At 39.4% G+C, this 22,472-nt stretch overlaps 1 protein-coding gene across 1 annotated transcript in view; it reads right to left on the bottom strand.

The window, feature by feature from the left end:
- LOC149540025 (uncharacterized) overlaps window positions 1–20,627 on the bottom strand; it is a 145,821-nt gene extending 125,194 nt beyond the window's left edge. Inside the window, exons 1-2 of the mRNA XM_089801208.1 lie at window positions 20,196–20,627; window positions 18,181–18,309 (exon numbers count right to left, since the gene is read on the bottom strand). Of these exons, the coding sequence (XP_089657334.1) occupies window positions 18,181–18,309; window positions 20,196–20,480 (414 nt within the window). The 5' untranslated portion in view covers window positions 20,481–20,627. The remainder of the gene's footprint in view (window positions 1–18,180; window positions 18,310–20,195) is intronic.
- Between the last annotated feature and the right edge of the window lie 1,845 nt (window positions 20,628–22,472).

The raw sequence follows: 22,472 nt of genomic DNA on the forward strand, positions 1-22,472 counted from the left end.
TCATCTCACCCCCCCCCCCCCCCGGGGCACCTCACCCCCTCTTGGTGTGGCCCCCTCCCCCCCCCCCCCCCCCCCAAAATCTATACCTCTTTTTGCTTCACTGGGCGTGACTGCAACCTCTTTGTCCACCATCTTCGGCAACTCTAGGATTCTTCTCTGATCTTAGAGATGCCTCCTCCATGTTTATCTTGCTTGCGGTTGTGTCATGTCCCCCCAATTCCCTTGACAATTCACGCCATCGCTAGCTTATTACTCCATTCCAATAGGCTAGTGTATTTCAATGGGATGGCAATAGAGGGGAGATTAAAATTTAATATTTAGCTATCATAAACTTCCCCAATGCTGTTGCAGTTAAATTTTTTATTATTCTCCTAATCATGGCTTGCAGAGTCAGTTTTTCTCCTTTTCGGTTAGCACTTTGCTTCTTTTGAGCGGCATTTAAGTTTTGTAACCTCCTGCCTTCTGACAGGAGGCCGCCTATGCAACACCTTCTCTAGCATGCTTACTTTTTGGTGCTCCTCCTGCACATTTAATTCCTAACACTCCTCACCCTTCGCTCTGTAATGGACAGCCTAGTAGATTGAAGTCGAGTGGAGCTTGCTAGAAATCACATTCACAAAGAGAAAACATTGTCAAGGTAAACCTTCTTTCATTGCTCTGTGAAGGAGGACAATCCTTCGTTTATAGCTAGGACGTAAACCCCATTCACCCCGCATCTTTAATCGTCGCCCAAATCTTTATTTTTGATTGTTACGTTGCTCTGCTTACGGGACTAGAATGTGAGAAAACGATGATGGCAATTGAAGGTGATCACAATTTCTAGAGAAGTCTTTACAGTATGTGGAGCAGAATAGTCAACGAGTTGCACAGTCATTGCTAGTGTTGACAATCACAAGAGGAGAGTGGTCATTTCCAGCATGCACATCCACTAGACATTTAGGAATCGACTGGCAGATGGCTATCATTCACATTTCCTTACTATATACAGCAGTCCAATTTTAGGTGACAACTACAATTCATTTTGTTTTACTGGTGAAATCACTGTAGTCTCGACATTGCTATCAAGGGAAGCAATGGAAACCTTGAGAGCTCTTCGAGAAGGGCAATGTCATGTTGTTGATGTATTGCAGCAACTTACACAGGCAATACAGCAAATGAACACTAGGCCTAGAAGACCACAGAGCCATCATGGTGAGGGAGGTAGTGCTGCAGAAACACCTCGAGGCATGGTTGCCCCCAATCATACCACGGACAGGCCTTTAATGCCCATATTTGTTGAACATAATGATGAGATCGAAGTTGTCAATGTTGGAACTGCAAGAGACATTTTGGATGATGTCTTAGCTACGTATGCTGAATGGGATTTTTTTCCGAACAATGTTAAGGCAATCTGAAGCTTTGTTCAGTATAAGGGAGGGTGAAGGGAATTAATGAGGGCAAGATAGGATAGTAGGCCAAGGGCCCCAAACAGGGATTTAAAACATGCTATGAACAAGCTTACCTTACTAATATTTGATGGCAGCGGAAAAACTACAGCCAAGCATGGATGCATAAGCTAGATATGTTTCTTACACTAAAACCCATATCTGAAACTGAAGCAATTAAGTTTGCTACTATGCATTTAGATGGGCCAGCTTATGATTGGTGGCACCATGGTTTACTCACTCAAGACCATGGTGTGAATAATTCTTATGAGTTTAGGAACAAACTGATAAGCAGATTTGACAAGGATATAGAAGTTTACCACAGGGAATTATCTCAGCTCAAGCATAGTGGTGCTTTGGACATCTATATTGATGAATTGCAACGGATATGAACAAGCTTACTTTACTAACATTTGAGGGCAGCAGAAAAACTACAGCTAGAGCATAAATACATAAGCTAGATATGTTTCTTACACTAAGACTCATGTCTGAAACTGAAGCAATTAAGTTTGCTACTATGCACTTAGATGGGCCAGCTTATGATTGGTGACACCATGGCTTAGTCACTCAAGACCATGGTGTGATTAATTCTTATGAGTTTAGTAACAAACTGATAAGCAGATTTGATAAGGATATAGAAGTTTACCACAGGGAATTATCTCAGCTCAAGCATATTGGTGCTTTGGACACCTACAGTTGAGTGAGAGACTCAAGGGATTTGTCAAAGTGTTGAAACCAACTACTCCTTATGATGCAATCAAGATGGCACTTGATTTGGTTAGCTCATCTTCAACGATTCAGCCTCCCCAAAAAGCCTTTTAAGGGGCCCAAGACCAATCTGAAATCTTCAAATCAGAATAAGGGTACTCCACCGAAGGCAGATTGAGTCAAGGAATGAACTGAGGAGAAATTTATGCTTCATATGCAAGGAACCTTGGCAACCAGATCATAGATGCCTTAGGAAGGGTAAAGTTCACTATATTGAAGTGGTCTCGGATGATGACAGCAATGAGGGTGGTACTTATGAGCAGGCCCAAGAAGAAAAGGAGAGAGGTTTCAGATCAGCCACCTACAATTGCCACCCTCTTACAAGTTCCTACTGGTAGTCTTATCCATCTTAAGGGAGAAGTTAAAGGGCAGCAAATGGTTTGCTTGGTGGATAAAAGGGTCACACATGACTTCATTAGCACTTCTATAACCGCAAGAAGGAAGTTACAGGTGGATCTGGTTCCATACTTTGATGTTAAGGTTGGTGGTGGAGATCTTCTTTTAATTGTTTAAGGATGGTTTCCCAACTCAAGGTTAAGTTGGGTAGTTACACAATTACTGTAGATTTTCAAGTGATTGAGTTAGGAGGGATGGATGCTAATTCCGGTCTACAATGGCTCCAGACTCTTGGCAGGTATACCATTGATCGTGATTAGAAACAGATTGAGTTTATGAGAGGGGATCAGCAAATCATTCTCAAAGCTATAACTGGTAGAGGTCCGAAGATCATTTCAGCTCATAGGATGGAATCCATTTTGAGACATGATGATACAGAGTGGGCAGCACATTGTTTTATCTCCACTAAGTCTGTTTCAGATTTAAGACAGCAGCATCATATCGATGTTCAATCAGTATCAGACAAGCATAAGGGGGTTTTCGGTGATATCCCTCTTGCTATACCACCAAACCGTGGATTTGAGCATGTGATAGAGTTGGAAGAGGGTGCCAAGTCAGTTATTAGGATGTCTTATCGCCACCCCAAGCACTATAAGGAGGAGATAGAGAGGACCATTCGAGAGTTGCATGATATGGGGCACATCAGACCAAGCTCAAGTCCATTTGCATCATCGGTGGTTTTGGTTAAGAAGAAGGATGGGACTCTATGAACGTGCATTGACTATAGAGCCCTGAATAAGAGAACTATTAAGAACAGGTATCCTATATCCCATATTAATGAGTTATTGGATGAATGACATGGGATTGTCTATTTTTCGAAGATTGATCTTGACACAGTGCAAGGCAAGAGTATCCCCAAAGGAGATTTCCTAGCCCCCAACTATACAACCATGCAGTGGAAACACAACCACAAGAAGCAACAATGCAAGATCTGATACCAAATCACAATAATATATTCATAAAATATAACTGATTACATGCAATGTGCCGGGCTGTAAGGCCTTCCCGGTTACAGCCAAATACAATAGCAATTACAATAATAGTTCTGCAAGATCCCTCAAGATCCAATCCAAACCCTAGCTAGTCCAGATCCACACTCTAGTAGAAACCTCCAAGGAAGATCTCAACTTGTGCTCACAAGCCCACCAAGCAATCTCCTTGTTTTCCAAGCCGCAGCTACTAGCCCTTCTCAAAATTCGCTCTTCCAAGCTCCTCTTCTTCTCTACGATGGATGAATAATGACTAAAGACTTCCCCCCCAACCCCTACTTATACCAATCTAAGCCACAAGTCGGCCAAGAACACAAATTAAATACAAATACATAAATTAAATGCCACAAGTCAGCCAACAACAACAATTAAATTCCCAAAATTGATGTCTTAGCAAAATCGCGATATCTCCTAGCTCCGAATGAATTAGAATTCATGCTTTGAACCGTAGGTAGAAATCTAGGCCCTCTTCAATCCCTGAAATTTTCATCCTCTAACTCATTGTGGAAAATTAGTTATACAGCATGAAACAGACACCAAATTCCCAGACCATGCCAAGCAACCAAAGACCATGCCAAGTGACTAAAGACCATGTCGAGTCCCAAGACCATGCCGAGCAATCATAGACCATGCCGAGCTCCAAAGACCATGCCAACCCCCAAGACCATGCCGAGCTCCCAAGCCATGCCGAGCTCCATAGACCATGCCGAGCTCCCAGTGTTCACCAAGCTCCATAACCATTAACCAAAATCTCTCTCAAATACGCAGGATTGCAAGCGAACCCAAGATGCTCCTACATCAGATCTTCATTCCAAGCACAATCAGATAAAGGTCCATGAGAAAGATGTACATAAGACTTGCATCAAATGTCATTATGAGCACTATGAGTTTTTGGTGATGCCCTTTGTACTCACCAACACAAAATATTACATTTTAGTCATGCATGAACCATATATTTAATAAATAGTTGCTTAAGTTTGTATTGGTATTCTTTGATGACATTCTGATTTTCAGTTATCCTATACCCCATATTGATGAGTTGTTGGATGAATCACATGGGATTGTCTACTTTTCGAAGATTGATCTTCGTTCCAAGTACAATTAGATTAAGGCCCATGAGAAAGATGTACATAAGACTGCATCAAATGTCATTATGGGCACTATGAGTTTTTGGTGATGTCCTTTGGACTCATCAACACAAATGCTACATTTCAGTCATGCATGAACCTTATATTTAATAAAAAGTTGCATAAGTTTGTATTGGTATTCTTTGATGACATTCTGATTTTCAGCAGGACATGGGAGGAACATTTGCAATGTTTGGATGAAGCTCTAAGTATCATGGAGCAACACTCACTATTCACTACAAAATTCAAATACGAGTTTGGTTTGATAGAGATCTTGTACTTGGGACATGTGATTGGAGCTAATGGGATAAACGTTCATCAAGAAAAGATACATGCTCTCCAAATTGGCCGCCATCGAAGAATGTTTCAGATTTGAGAGGATTCCTTGGATTGTGTTCCTATTACAGGAGGTTTGTGAAGGGGTTCTCTCAGCTTGCAACACCACATACTGATATCACAAAGTCAAGTGCTTTCAGGTGGTCCACAGATATGGAGGTGATATTTGAGAGAGTGGTGAGTACATACCTTGTGCTAGCATTACTAGGTTTCACTAGATATTCATCTTGGAGTGTGACGCTATTACAATAATAGATAAGACGTCTATTATTAGTTAATGGTTATCTTGTAAATATCTTTAGCTTTAGTTTGCTTTCGTTTTTTGCTTTTCTGGAATAGAATGTTTCTATTCTTTACGATCGTTTCCTAAGGAAACATCGTCTCTTCCTTTTGTATAAATTGACCTTTCGGTCTCTGTTATTAATAAGCAAGTATTTACCAATTACCTTGTAATATGGTATCAGAGCTAAATACTTAAATTTTTTCGGAAAAATTTATAATTTCTTCTTGAAATTATTTGTTTAAATTTTTCCAAAATTATTTCAGCTAATTTCTCCAAAACCCACCTAGGGTTTTTCTGCTTGGAGAAATTCTCGAATTACAGGTCTGCAAATTGCATGGAAATCGTGGCCATTTTTTGGAGACTCGCATTTTTGGGGTGAAAATCTGCATGTTTCTATATCAAATCTTCATGCTCTTAGCCGTCTCAGTCTGTCATCGTGCTCTGGGAAGCAGATTCGACCATTTTTCATCAAGAAATCTGAAGTTTTTTCAAGCTTTTTTCAGCTAGGGCCATTTTTTTTTTTTTTCGAAACCCTAATTTTTGGGGTCGAAAATTTTTTTTGTTTGCAGATTCTTGGTGGGTTTTTCGAGAGCTCAACTGGGTTGTCATCCGTTTTTTTTGGGTGCCTCGATTTTTGTACCTCGATTTTCGAGCCAGCGAATTCAAAAAACGACAACAAATTCCTTCTGAGTTTTTCGAGCTCTCTTTTGGGTCATTCTCTGATTCTTCTGGGTCTTCCGTATTTTTGCCTCGAAGAATGTGCCTTCACAGATTTTCACAATTTTTCATTGAAAAACCTGCCATGGCATCTCTGACAAATATTCTGCTCGAGCATAATTCCAAATTCAATGGTCGCAATTATGGAACCTGGAAGCAGCGCATCATCGCAATCTTCGAATATCGAAACACCGATCAACTTGTTCTGGGTGTTAAGCAGCGTCCGACTTCTCCGGGTCCTGATCAAGATACATGGGATTTGAACAATCGAGAGGCAGTAATGCTTCTCAAACTCTCCGTAGCTGATGACCAGCTTTCTCAGATTCCATCCGGCAAGACAGCGGCCGAAATCTGGACACATCTAAAAGGTCTTCATGAGACTTCCGACAAGAGCAAAGCCTTCTTTCTGGAAAACACTCTGTTTTCTATTGTCATGGATGAGCGCACCTCGCTCCAAGCACACCTGAATCGGATTCAGGAAATCCGTGATCAGTTACTTGCCATCGGTCGCAAGATGGAGGAAGAGGATATTGTGGTAATCACTCTTCGGAGTTTACCAAATTCCTATGAGCATTTTATCGAGACTCTCAACATCACATCTCTTGGTGTTGATCTAAAGTTCACTGATCTCTGCACCCTGCTACTTCAGCAAGATCGGTGGAAACAACAGTTTGGTAGCAGCTCCAGTTCCACCTCCACTGAGCAAGCCTTTGCTGCGAAATCCTTTCAGAAGGATAAGGGCAAGTTTCAGCAACCATCTCAGCAGAAGTCTTCTGCTCCAGCATCCGATGGTACCAAAAAGAAGAACATTCAATGCAACTATTGCCACAAGTATGGTCACATGAAGGTTGCATGTCGGAAACGCTTAGCTGTCCAGTCTAAGCAATCAGGTTCGCAACCCAAAGCGAACAGTGCAAAGCACACTGAGCAGGTGGAATCTGCCTTTTACGCCTTCATGGCTAAAAGACCCGCAGATCATGTACAATCATCTGCCTGGTACATTGATTCAGGCGCCTCTCGACATTTCACTCACCGCAGAGACTGGTTTACTGACTACCAGCCTTATTCAAATTCTGTTATCTTTGGTGGTGGAGAAGAGTACACGGTTGTTGGTAAAGGCAACATTCAAATTCAGTCCGTTGGGAGGAAGCTCATATTCCTTGATGTGTACTACGTTCCAGGGATGGAACTAAATCTACTCTCGGTCAGTCAGTTGCTGCGACATTCTCCACACTTGGCAGTCACCTTCAGTTCACATCAGTGCACCATCACTAATCGGGCGACTAAGTATACTGTTGCAGTTGGTCTTGAGGATCATGGTCTTTTCAAACTTACTGATTCTGGTGATTCTCAGGACTTAGCTATGGCTGCTCGGCGATCTTCCATCAGCACACTTTGGCATCAGCGATATGGGCACTTAAATGTGCATTATCTCTCACAACTTGCTCGGGATGAGCTTGTTCTTGGTTTGCCAGAGATTCAAACCCAACACCTTGGAGTTTGTGACGCATGTCAGGCTGGGAAGCAACATCGCACACCTTTCCCCAGTGGCGATTCTTGGCGAGCTTCTCAAGTACTTCAGCTTGTTCATGCTGATATCTGCGGCCCTATGGCCACTCCTTCTGTTCTTGGATACAGGTATTTTCTGTTGTTTGTAGATGATTTCAGTAGAAAAATGTGGGTGTATTTCCTTAAAAAGAAATCCGATGCATTTATTGTATTTCAGAAGTTTAAACCCTTAGTTGAAAAAGAGTCTGGGAAATCTATTATTACTCTTAGATCAGACAATGGGGGGGAATTTTGTTCTAATGTTTTCTCCAGCTTCTTGTATACACATGGCATCCAACGCCAGTTCACCACACCCCACATGCCACAACAGAACAGTGTAGTTGAACGTCGGAACAGGACAATCACCGAGATGGCTCGTTCCATGCTCGAACACAGACATGTTCCGAAGCGTTTTTGGGCAGAAGCAGTTAACACTGCAGTTTATCTGTTGAACCGGTCACCCACAGTGGCGGTCAAAGGTAAAACTCCGGAAGAGGCCTGTTCAGGTCACAAGCCCAGAATCAGCCACCTGAAGGTTTTTGGCTCTCTTGCTTTTGTTTGGATCCCTGATGCTTCACGCACCAAGTTGGATGCCAAGAGTCAGAAACTGATGCTTGCTGGATATAGCAGTCTTCACAAAGCCTACCGCCTTATTGATGTTGAGACATCTCGTCTCATATACAGCTGCGATGTAGTCTTTGATGAGCAGCGAGGACCATTCATGCTTGTTTCTCCTGTTCCTGATCCAACGGTCCAGCCTATGCAGGTTCATGATTTGGGAGTTCGACTTCCATTAGGTCCACCTGATGGGAGGGCTCCAGTAGCTCCTACAGCTCCAGTCCTGCCAGTGATACCTGTACAGCCACCTCCAGCTTCTCCTGCAGGATCACCTCGTTTTGAAGATGCTTCACCTGAGTTTGATCCAGATTCTTCTGATCAGGATCCTGCTGATCAAGCATCTCCTAGTACTACTGTTGGTCATTCTCCTCTCTGGCCTAAGTGGTGGGCTAAGACACTTGCTGATCTTCATGATGATGAGCTCATTGATGGGAGAACTACTCGAAAAAAGAGAAAAACTATAGATTCTGTTAACTTTGCTCTTATGGCCAACATTCACAGTGTGTTTGAACCTCAAACATATTCCGAGGCTAAAGGAATTCCAGAGTGGGAACAGGCCATGCAATCTGAACACCAGAGCCTGCTGAAGAACAACACTTGGGTCCTTTCTGATCTTCCCCCAGGGAAGAAACCCATTAGCTGCAAATGGGTCTACAAAATCAAATACAAATCAGATGGTACTTTAGATAAGTACAAAGCTCGTTTAGTGGCAAAGGGCTTTTCTCAGCGTCAGGGCATTGATTATGAGGAGACCTTTGCTCCTACTGCAAAGATGAGCACCATCAGATTAGTCCTAGCCATGGCAGCACAATTTGGCTGGAAGGTCCATCAGATGGACGTAAAGAGTGCTTTCCTGAATGGTGATCTCCATGAAGAGGTCTACATGACGCAGCCTCCTGGTTTCAAGGTTACTAGTAAAGACCATCAGGTTCTCAGATTGGTAAAAGCTCTCTATGGTTTGAAGCAGGCCCCTCGGGCATGGTACATCAAGATTGATACGTACCTCAGTGATCAAGGCTTCAAGAGGAGTTCTTCAGACTCAAATCTGTACATCAAGACTACTGACAGTGACATTATCCTTCTGGTTATCTATGTGGATGATCTGATCATCACTGGCAGTTCGGCATCTTTGATTCAGGGAATCAAACAACACTTATGCCAGTCTTTTGATATGACTAACCTTGAGCTCATGCATTATTGCTTAGGTGTTGAAGTTTGGCAACAGTCTTCTGGTACATTCATCTCTCAGTCCAAATATGCCAGAGCCTTGTTAGACAAATTCCGAATGCAGGATTGCAAACCTGCATCTACACCTATGGAGAAAGGTCTCAAGTTATCAGCCAAGTCTGATTCTCCTTCCGTTGATGATACTACGTATAGGCAACTAGTAGGCAGCCTCATCTACCTATCTGCTATTAGGCCTGATATCAGCTTCGCAGTCAGCTATATTTCACGCTTTATGACAACTCCTAAGGCTGATCATTGGATGGCAGCAAAGCGTGTGCTTCGTTATGTGAAGGGCACTTCTGATTATGGACTTCTGTATTCTCGGAGTTCTAATCCTAAACTCAGTGGGTTCACAGATTCAGATTGGGCAGGCTCTGTTGATGATAAAAAGTCAACATCTGGATATGTGTTCAGTTTGGGATCCGGTGCAGTCACATGGACCAGCAAGAAGCAGCAGGCAGTTTCTCTCTCTTCTACAGAGGCTGAATACAGAGGGACTGTTAAGGCAGGATGTGAAGCTGTCTGGCTTCGTCGGATGCTTGGGGATATGCAGATGTCACCAGCAGGACCGACTATTCTTTTTGTTGATAACGAAGGCGTTATCAAGTTAGCACGGAATCCATTCTTCCATGAACGAACCAAGCATGTGGATGTTCATTGTCATTACATACGACAGCTGGTTGAAGACGGGACTATAGATCTGCAGTATGTTCCTACCTCAGATCAGACTGCAGACATTCTCACCAAGCCTCTTGGTCCTGATAAGTTTGTCAAATTCAGAGGACAGCTTGGTGTGTTAGATAGATTAACCATTAAGGGAGGGTATTACAATAATAGATAAGACGTCTATTATTAGTTAATGGTTATCTTGTAAATATCTTTAGCTTTAGTTTGCTTTCGTTTTTTGCTTTTCTGGAATAGAATGTTTCTATTCTTTACGATCGTTTCCTAAGGAAACATCGTCTCTTCCTTTTGTATAAATTGACCTTTCGGTCTCTATTATTAATAAGAAAGTATTTACCAATTACCTTGTAATAGACGCTTCAAGCGATGGGATTGGAGCAATACTTATGCAGGACAGACATCCAATTGCATATGAGAGCAGGAAACTGAAAAGATCGTGAGAAGTTGTATTCCACCTATGATAAGAAGATGTTACCTATCATGCATGCTCTAGCTAAATTCAAACAGTATTTGGTGGGTGGACGCTTTGTGGTAAGGATTGGTCATAACAGCTTGCATTTTTTCTTGGCACAGAAGGAGCCGAATGAAAGACAACAAAAGTGGATCAGCAAGATCCAAGCTTACGACTTTGACATTGAGTACATCAAGGGAAAGAACAACGTAATTGCAGATGCATTATCCAGAACCCGACTGGTGTTTTTTGTTGTGCTATGTCAGAGATTTCAGCTGATTGGAAGTCTCAACTATTGGTTGAATATTCCTAGAACAATTTTGCTTGTGAGGTCATGGATGGGTAGATTCCAAATGACATGTACAGAGTTATTGATGATGTTATCTATTACAAAAGTAGGATTTATTTGGTCCCTGACTCCAAACTTAAGGAACAAATTATGTAGGTCATTCATAATAATCCAATAGCAGGTCACCCAGGATACCTCATGAAATACCTCGTGGAAGGGCCTCAAGGATGATGTTTTACAGCACATGCAAGAATGTATAACCTATCAACAAAATAAGTCAGCATGTTTTTCCAGGTGGTTTTTTGCAGCCCCTATGAGTTCCTGACCATAAATGGGTTAGCATAACCATGGATTTCATCACAGGGCTTCCAAAGGTGCAAGGTAATATGCCCACTTCTTTGCAGTCACAACTAATTGGACAGCCTCTCAAGTGGCTGCATTATTCTTTGGAGAGATTTTTAGGCTGCATGGTCTTCCTAAAGCCATAATTAGTGATAGGGACAGCAAATTCCTTAGCACCTTTTGGCTGGAATTATTCAGATTGGCTAGGACTTAGCTGACACCCAACACTAGTTACTATCCTCAAATGGATGGTAGACAGAGATAGTTACCTTCGCGATTATATTTCAAGACAGCGGCGATCTTGGCTCAAATGGCTCTACTTGGGTGAATACCATTACAATTCAACTTATTATATGTTTATTGTCGTGTCCCCTTTTAAAGCACTCTGCAGTTATGAACTGTTGTCTTTCACTAATTTAGCCTTGACGGGTAGCAAAGCACCCTTGGCTAAGGATTGGTTACAAGAGCAACAGGATATATGTTGATCATTACAGGACTAAGAGCTCTTTTGAGGTTGGGGACTTAGTATTCCTACACCTCCAGCCCTATGAACAAAGTTCCATAGAGTAAAGCAATACAGAGAAGCCCCAACCAAAATTTTATGGACCCTATAGACTACTGAGAAGAATTGGGGAGGTTGCCTACAAGCTGGAATTGCCACATGACAGCAGAATACATTATGTCTTCCATGTCTCCTGCCTCAAGAAGGCCATTGGACAACATAATGTGAGCTCACTGGGGCTTCCCCCACTCAATGAAGAAGGAAGATTAGAACTGATACCTATTGAGGTGCTACAGACCAGGAAGAACGATCTGCGAAGCAGGACCATTAAAGAGTACTTAGTTTGCTGGAAGGGGCTAACCATTGAAGATGCCACCTAGGAAGGGCAGCACATTCTTCAGCATCCAACCCTGAGATTGTTGGAGGGCCAACAATCTCGAGAAGGGAGAACTATCATGTCCCCACGATTCCCTTGATACTTCGCGCCATCGCTAGTTTATTACTCCATTTCGATAGGCTAGCGCATTTCAATGGGATGGCAATAGAGGGGAGGTTAAGATTTAATGTTTAAATATCGTGAACATCCCCAATGATGTTGCAATTACAATTTTTATTATTCTACTAATCATGGCTTGCGGTTCAATTAGTTTTCCACCTCATTGGTTAGTACTTTGCTTCTTTTGGGCGGCATTTTGATTTCGTAATGCTCCTGCCTTTTGACGGGAGGCCACCTATGTAATGCCTTCTCCACCATGCTTACTTTCTAGTGTTGCTCTTGCACATTTAATTCCAAACACTCCTCAACCTTCGCTCTATAATGGACATCCTGGCAGGTTGAAGTCAAGGCTTACTGGAAATCACATTCACGAAGAGACAACATTGTCAACATAAACCTTCTTTCATCGCTCTGTGAAGGACAACAATCCTTCATTTGTGGCTAGGACGTAAACCCCATTCACCCTGTATCTTTAATAGCCTCCCAAATCTTTTTTTTATTATTGTTACATTGCTCTGTTTAAGGGACAAGATTGTGAGAAAACAGTGATGGCAGTTAAAGTTGATCACGATTTCTAAAGAAGTATTTACAATGTGTTTTGTGGAATAGTCAGCGTGTTGCACAGTCATTGCTAGCGTTGACCATCACAAGAGAAGAGCGATTGTATGGTTATCATTCACATTTCCAACTGTATACCATTCCAATTTTTTAAGTGATAACTACAATTCGTTTTGTTTTATCAGTGAAATCATTGGAGTCTCGAGACTGCTATCAGGTCTTTTTCCCAATAGGATGTCAGTTCCCTTTAAGTGTTATTTGTTATCAATAGTTCGGTTGGGGGATAAGATCAAAAAAAATTCTTAAACTGGGACAAGCACGAGTAGACTGTATAGGTCAGATGTTGTATTTATAAGATTGTCTTTAAGATTGATGTACATAATCAAGTCTCTAGTTACTGAACTATGTTGTTAAATATATTTAAATTCATCAAAAAACTCTTTTCTCTCTAAATTGTCCATGCTCTCTTGGGTAGCAATTGAAGTAATATTCTACAATAAATGGCAGAACAGAATTATGTGTCTATTGTAACTTCTTGTAGTAATAGTTTGCAAGATATGGTCCTTGAATACACCCGCCCAAGAACATAAGCATCTAAAGAAACATAGCACGATTCTTTAGTGAACAATAGGGGTTATAACAGGCTGCATTGTGGGAGCCTGCCCTCCTCTCCATCCCCCTTCACCTCTCCATCCCCTCTCATAGCCCCAAGCACAAGAACATTTGCCCCATGAATCACTCGTTTGACAAGGACTACAAGTCCTTTCACCACTCAATTAGCTTGGGTTTTTCCACCCTTTCCCCCACGTTCATCCATTTGAAACTTGCCTGCCCTCACTTTCTTCACCATAAGAAGTGCATTTTCTTTCTGGTGCAATGTAGATCCCTTTATGCTTCTCTCCTACAATCCCCAAAGATCTTTAGGCACATCCTCTTTCCGTGCCACCCTCCCCCTAGCTCTAGGTCATGGCTCCCTCATTTCCCACACCTCCACTCTCTATGATATCCCTTGCCAATCCTCTCTGCACCTCACCCCCCCTACTCTGTTGCCACCTCTTTATCTTTTCCAACATCTATGAGGCTAATAGATGCATGAACAATAGCAGGACAGTGGATAAGGAAGGATTCCAAGAAGAACTCGTAAAGCTTGGTACTATAGCTTTGGGCTCCTTTCTCACTATACTCTTTAACAAAGTGGTTTGCACTAGTTTTCCCAACTCTTGGTCACAGCATATTATCTATCGGATCCATAAGACTGTATCGAACTCAACCCCCAACAACTACAAAACCATCATGGTTGGACATACCTTTATCAAACTTTACTCCATTGTGTTGAACAATATTCTTTCCAAGGAGCTCAACAGGCGACTCTGCCAAGCTAGGGGACAAGCCGATTTACAAACTAATTTCTAGACATAGATCATATTCTAACTTTGCGAACTATTATTGAGGAGGCTCCCTATCATTCCGCAAAAGTCTATTGTTGCTTTGTATACTTGTACAAGGCTTTGGACTTTGTTCCTCGGGCAGCTCTCTTCTAGAGACTTAGGGACATTGGGGTCTCTAAGACTCGCTTGAGCGTTATTATGAGATTATGTGTGAGGGTGGTTTCCATAGGAACTTTCAGATTCTATTTAGAGCACCATTGGGGTGAAGTAGGGTTCTCCTCTCTCCCCCACTCTTTTCAGCATTTATATTGATGGGCTTGAGGGCTTCCTCTGTGATTTCACTCTCCCTGATGATGGTTGCTACTTATACCAGGTTTTGATCTCCATTTTACTCTTTGTTGATGATGTGATCCTTTCGACTTCTTTGCCAAAAGGGCTCCAGCAGCTTTTGGATGGGTAGGCCTCCTTCTGTGACTTGCAACATATTGTTGTGAACTTGGACAAAACCGAAGTTACGATCTTCAATTGCTTGAAGACATCACATCTCCATTTATATTTGCAAGGCACCAAGTTTGAGAGACCTGCCATGTAGCCCTAGGTTAACAAAGGGTTCGGTTCCCTAGCTATACTTGAGAGACAATGCTTCAAACATTAATTCCAGGAAACCACAACCAAGATGTCCCTCTTGGAATCTTTGGCCAAGTCGACCGTGTTGTACAGCTCTATTGTGCAAGGTCGCTCCCTCCTGGATTCTAGTTGGGCTTCAATGGAGAGAGTCTAGACTCTCCTTCTTTAGTGATTTATCATGTGTCATTAGTCCACTCCCCTCAATATCATCTTGCCTGAGTTTAGGGCTCATCCTTTCAAGTTCAAGACCATCTTTGACTTGGTTTGGTTACTACATCAACTTCAGAGTTTCGCAAACTCGTCTACGGGTTGTCCCAGATACTCCTACGAAGCCTATTCCTCTTTCAAGGTGGTGATGAGCTCCAACCACACAAGAAGGGCTCACGGTAGGTTAGCTCAAGCCCTTGCTCTTCTTGGTTCGGTTGGGATTGCAATGGATCGTCTTCACCCTCTTAGTTCTATCTTGGAGGCCCAACTCACCTCCTTCCCTCTCAACAGGAGCTAAATGAGCACATCATGCTTGACATCTACCGTTGGTATATTGCCACGACTTGGAGTGACCCTATGGAGGGGGTGGGGGTGGGGGGTAGCGGGCTCTGCTCGAGGATTGCTTTCTATGTCAAACACTATCTTGATATCTAGAATGAGGTCATTGTGTGCCCTTAATACCTCACTCGTCATTGGACTCATGCCCTTTGCATCTCTTTGGGGTCGTTTATAGTGGGATCCCATCAGTTATGTATCCAAATTGACCACCAGATTGACAGACAAGATAGGATTTGTCGCCTCTACCCCCTTGGGGAGGTGGGATTTGAGTTCCATTTTGTTTTCCAGTGCCCTATCTACTATGAGATCAAGGGAAGATTTCACTACTTATTTAGAGATTGTTGGTCCCTTTCTTCATTTTCCAAATACACCGATCAACAGTGTTTGGCCCTCTGCCTCCAGGAGACCATGCGGTTTTGAGATCCTCTCTTTCCATTTTATTCCTCCTTTGTCGCTTTTTATCTCACTTTATAATATTAAATTTTGACCTTTTTATAAATTTACATTATGTCTCATAAGCCAATTTTAATATTAGATGAATATGTCTTTAAATTTCCTAATGTTGTAAAGGGGAGCTACATACTTCACTTTTTAAAAAAATATTCCTTAAGAATGAATGAATCGTAAACCTTGTGATGTTTCATTCAAAGCCCCATATGAACACAAATTTCTTTGGAAAGCCCTATTGCTCACAAGTTTTATGCTTATTTGAACAAAATTAAAGGCTTCAAATTAAGATACAAATAAATCAAATATTGGTACTTTCTAACATCTAAAAATCATTATGCAAATGTTAACATGCCTACATCAAATTTATCCTCCAATTCGTGCTAGAAAACATTGTGCCACACATATGTGATTGCCTGAACAATCGACAAACCTTTGTGCCAATAAGAGAATGCTTGTGTGGGGTTACTTCCACCAAAACAGGTATTACGTGAAATAAGAACTATGTTTGTTAAAGAAATTCTAATTTATTGTCCTCAAATACAACTTCCTTTCTATCTATTTGTACCATGAATTGTTGGAAAACTTAAAAGCAAATAGCATAAACAAGTGAAAAAAATATCAAATTGGAGTGGATCAATACAAGTGAATTACCCTAGAGAAGCTTAATGTGGGAAGAAAATTGCAACAAGAATCCACTCGCAAAATCAGCTGTATAAGCTTGATCCCTTTATTAGGGCCTCTAGTAACTCTTCTTGTTATACAATTTACATTCACCTAGTAAGATGTTGACTAAACATAGTCAGTTATCCTGTGAATCCATGACAAAGAACATTGAGCTAATCTAAGGTGTTACATCCTCCAAAAATCTCTTAATCTCCACCTGCATACCCATATCCACCAAAGCATACCCTAAGGGATGTATTTATAAGAGAGGAAGGATAGATGAATTGACCAAGAGGTAAGAAAATCCCATGTGACGAGACAGCAAGAAATATCATTTACCTTCTCCAACAACTCTTTGGATTTCTTATTGTCTTGTATGACACAAGTTCAATAGCGGTTTGACTGTAGAATCAAAGATGACTTCCATCAAATACAAATTCAACAGCGGTTGAACCTATAAAAATTCAGCCCCAGTGAAACCTGTCAATGATACACGGTCCTGCAATTTTCAGAGGTCATACTTCCTGCATATGGACTCAAGATTAACTTTTTATTTTAAAATGGCATAACTTTTTAAGAGCAATTGAAATATGTGAAAAAATCAGACTTCAGATTATCCCTTATGTATTTGTCGACCCTTCAACAAAACTTCATTTACATGCTCCCAGCTAACTGCATCTGAATGTTTGTCTGAAAACTTTCAGATCAGTGAGGGAATAGAGGATTGATCTATGACACAAATTTGACAGTGGTTGGACTGTAGCATCAAAGTTAAGTTCCATCAAATACAAATTCAAAAGTGATTGAGTCTACAAGATGAATTCAGCCACAGCGGAACCTGTCACAGATACATGATGCTGCATTTCCCAGAGGTCATAGTACATACTTCCAGCATATGGATTCAAAAACGAAGCAACTTTTTGTTTTGAAATTGCATAACTTTTTAAGAGCAATTGAAATATGTGAAAAAATCACACTTTAGATTATCCTATACCTATTTGTTGACCCTTTAATAAAACTTTGTTTTCATGCTCCCAGCCAACTGTGTCTGAATTTTTGTCTGAAAACTTTCAGCTCAATGAGGGAATAGAGAACTAACCCAAGACTTGGTGAAATCAATTGCTATTTCATAATTTGTGTCCCTTCCTTTATTATTATAGTGGTTATATTTGAAAGGCACATCTAGAAAATTCCTTCATAAAAAGCATCGTTTCAACAAAATCATTAAGTCTGCTTCTCTATATAGATCAGAAATTTGAGGCCCTAATCCAGGACTAGTTCATGCAATCATGTTCTAATTGACTCTATCAGTCTACGGAAATTTTGAGGCATGCAAATATCAGCCCAGATGAGGAATCTAACCTGAACTACAAAGACAAGGGACCCATCCAGTAGTCACTCTAATCAATTTGGAAGACTGGCAATAAATGATCTAGATTATAACATAACAATTTGTTGTGGTGATTTCATTATACCAACTTAGCCTAATTAAAGGAACGCAATTCAAGTATATGACTACTCAAGTGAGATGTGAAGAAGAATGAATCTATGGACTACATATCTTGCAGTTCAAAATTAAATTAAATAATGGCAAAAAAAATTAGTAGTGTTAACTAACTGATAAATATAAAGGCATGTTGCAAGCTGAGTCAACATTCAAACCAATGAAGCATTATAAATTTAATCCATGGGAAATAAATAAGCTCCTCAATTTAAAAAATCCGGTTTACATTTCATTATAGGAAACTAACCTGTTCAACAGTAGCCCTATCTGCTCTCTCATTGTTTCGAACACGACCCACTGAAAGCTTGAGAACACTTTCACGAATTTCCTTTGTAACAGAGTTTGACATACCAAAATTTGTCCTGCCTTCCCATTCCTACAGCCAACATACCAATATTTTTAAGTGACAAAAAATACAAGATCTAGAACAGTTATCAAATGTAGTAAATAGAGGAAAAAAAGGACTACTTCAATTCATCAGAATATATCACTATGTACCCCTTAATAAATGCCAAGAGAAATCATTACCCAGAATGCTCATAAGATGATGAATATTTCAAACACGTAATGATGTTAGCAATTATATGAACTCAAAACATCAGCATGAAATGCAATATCAAAATGATGCTGTATACAAAATGTGTATTTAAATGGTCTATCCAAATCTCAAACATCTGCAATCTAACATGTAACATAAATTGAAAATATCTTCAAAAGAATTTGTTAAACCAAAGAAAGAATTTTGAAATTGATATTTTTCTTATAAATTTTTCTCTTTTAACAGTATGAACATGTTGAAGTTTTCTTTCCAACTTTTGGATGCATTTAAGAACTGAAACACAAAAGATGGGTCAAGAAACTAAATCCCTGGTATCTCCAATGAGAGAAGAGTTTAGGGCTTTAGAAGCTAATTCAGAATGCTGATTCTAAATTAATTTCTCTGTAGATTATTTAAGACATTTTAAAACTGTCGATAATCACCATTATTGATTCTATTTAAGTCAAAGTTCAACAAAAATAGCCTACCATAGCTTGGAAAATCACATGGACCCCTCTATTTTTTCCTAGTAACAAACAATGATAAATACAGGAATAAGATCCTTACATATCAACATAGAAAAACAGTCCCTAAACACCGTTTCTGATAACCAATATGGTGATCTGACATACAAAGATTCTATTGTCATTGATCTTTGAGTATGGGAATGCTCTGTTTTCCAAATGCTCTGTTTTCCAAAACAGTTGAATTTTGGGTGCAAGTATATTTGATGTTATATGTTTAGATATGCATTTTCCTAAGCTTCAAAATTGTGTACAACTTTTTGAGGTCTATATGCAAGATGGCATTTTGTAACACTTAATCCTGCAGACAAACCTGATTAAATACCACAAAAGCTTCTCCTAATACTCAAAGGAAATAGATTGACACTAGCAACTAAAAAATATTCACCCTAAGCACTCATACAAGAATTTTGGGGTAAACATTGTTCCTTTACGACTAAGAAATGTTTATATGAAAGGCATACAGTACGAGACATGTTACATTTGTAATTTTGTGTATTTTCAATATGTTAAATATTTTAAATTTGAAGGCAAGAATAGAGAAACCAAAGGAAGACACCTAGAAGAACTAACTGATGTATCTGATGATAGCCAACAGAAAGGCCTCGTCTATTCAAGTGTACAATACTGTAGTTTTTAGAGGGTGCTCAAAACTATGGTATCCTCTTGTCGATCAATCCTTATTAGTTGAGAAAGTCAGAATCATATATAACAATTAAAGAAAGGGATGTTACAGGTATTAATATAGTAAATTTTGTCAACATAAAGATAGGGTTTATGTAATTATTGGGTGAATAAAGAGTGTCTTAATATAGCATTTTATTGAAGATGTTTTGTTGATATAACAATTATTGAGGCATACGAAACACAACAATGGAAAATAAAAGGTCTTTAGATTCTTTAAATTTGTAGAGTCTGTGCTTGGTACATCAATTCTTTTAATATTTGCCACAACTGCCAAATAAAACTCCCCCTAAAGTGGGATACGGATCAACATAATATCAATGGCTGGGATGTCAGACCTGAGATAAATGCCAGCAAATAGCAGTTGGAGGCTGAATTTCGAGAAATTGTTATGGACCAATTCTGAAAACTAACAATTAACCAAAAAAATATCAAAAAATCCGAAATAGAAATCTGATGGTATTTTTTGCTCTATTTTCTCTAGTAGACCGAAAGCTAAAAGCTCAATCAAGTTACCTCGAGGGGTCCAGCATGGACGTGAGTAAAGAGCTTCTGCTGCTGATTGGTACGCGGCTGCAATGAACTGGTAACGTTGGCATGTACGCCACCGTGGGCATTAGGGCGCCTGGCTGAAACAGTGTACGAGCCTCCGTCGTTCCCTCTTGCCTCTCGTAATTCCGCCCACTCCAACGCATCCACCACCTCATCCTCCTCCTCATCCGTCTCCTCCTCCACGTCCTCCTCGCTCCATTCCAGTGTGTCCCCCATTGCTGAATCCCCATTGTTTCTCCCATCTTCCATTCTGTTCAGGCTTTCAACAGAGAATGTTTCAAGTATGCAAGTTCAGAGCTCGAATGGAACTACTGCAAATTAGGTGTCTAAATACTTGAGACGCGGAGAACAATTTGGACAAATTTCGTCCCTTCCGGAGTCTTAAACCTCTTTTGTAAAGGAGAATGTCTTAAACCTCGTTTTGACTACGGCGTTATTTAGGTTTTTTTTAATTTAGAATTTCAGAAAAATAAAAAGTTAATTTAGGAGATTAAATTTAAAGGATGATATATATGGGTTTTTATAAAATTAGAATTTCAGAAAAATGAAATGTTAATTTAGGAAATCAAATTAGAAGGAGGGTGTATTTATGTGTATTGATGGTGAAAAGTGAAGTTAATAATAAGCAATATTTAATTATTTTTAGGTATAGAAAAATAGATGTTTTGATGTGATAATTATCGTAAATTTAGAATTTTATTTAAATTTATTTTGAGTTTTTTAATAAAATTTAGTGTCAAATAAATTATCTATAATATGAAAATATATAATTTTATTATCTAATTCACTCTAATATCTATTGTCCATTGATATTTTATAAATGATAGTTGGTATCTATAAATACTTAATGTTGAATGTTGAATTATAAGGATTCATAATTTTTTTATCAATCTTATTTTTATTATTATATTTATGACCTTTTTGAGTGTTGCTAAACAATAATAAGTATTCTAGAGTCAATGACTCTCGTGCAACTGATGTTCTTTATAATAGTCTTAAATGAGGTGTTCTTAGATTGGTTTTTATCTTCAATGTATACGATTTTTCAATGATTATAAATAATGAAATATAAACCACAATAAATAATGAATGTAATTTAAATTTAAATCAAAAGTGTTTTTTTATCATATTAACCCTACATCTCAAAAACGGTCTTAGAATAAGAAAAGTAATATCTTGAGATTGGAATGGATATGTAAGAGTGGGACTAATATATGAGTTTAAAATGTGGCAACTTATGTAGTTACCAAAGATGCATAGTCAAATATATGGGAATGTGTGAAAGATTTCATAAAAAAAGTAAAGATGAGAATAGGGAAGTTGATCAATGCAAAAACTCCACTATGACTTGTTCTACAAGCAACTCACTATTCATTGCAAAGTGGAAGACTAAATTGATTCTACTTGAAAAACTGTATACCACAAATAATAATACTTAAACAAATAGGAAAAAGTATAGAGAATCTTGTTATATAATAAAAACCATTTGCATCTCTTCTTCCCACAATCTAACCAAATGTATTCATGCATGCATTTGAAAAGTGTCAATTAAAAGAGTACTTAAATTTTAAGTAAGATTCTAAATAGATAGTACGCAATATTTTATATTGAAATCATTTGCAAATCTTGTGCTTATTCGAGCAACAACATGAGACTTAGAATCTTATTCAAGCTCCTTACAAGCAACCACACTAGAAACAACAATTGGAAGACCAAGAGTCACAACTTAGAATCCACCTTTTACAATGAAACAAATACAACCAATAGAAGACCAAGAGTCAAAACTTAGAATTCCACAAAGGTGTCCCTCTTGGGATTTGAACCAGGGTCTCCACAATGAGAACTCATTGCTTCAACCAAGTTAAACCCTTTGGACATAGTACGCAATATTTTAAAATTTGAGTAAGATTCTAAATAGATAGTAAACAATGCTTGTTTCTTTTTCCTTGTAGAAATAGGGCAATTTTAAATAACTAGTATTAATAGGGGAAAAATAACCTTAATTTTTAAATTTTACTTTAACGTTATGTTATATTTTATTAGTGTTGGGGTGATAACTAGACATGTGACTCCACTTATCCCATAGACTAGCACTAACACCTAAGACTAGAGGTATGTTAACAAAGGGGAAGGGGAAGACTTGTTATTAAACACTTACATGAAAGTACCAAATGACAAGGATGGATAATTCCTTATTTAAGATTTTTTAGACAAAAGATGTATTTGTTCAAGTGTCTACCT

Source organism: Cupressus sempervirens, chromosome 9, assembly GCF_028749045.1.
Source record: "Cupressus sempervirens isolate cs-2001-9-10 chromosome 9, ASM2874904v1, whole genome shotgun sequence".
Taxonomy (NCBI): Eukaryota; Viridiplantae; Streptophyta; class Pinopsida; order Cupressales; family Cupressaceae; genus Cupressus; species Cupressus sempervirens.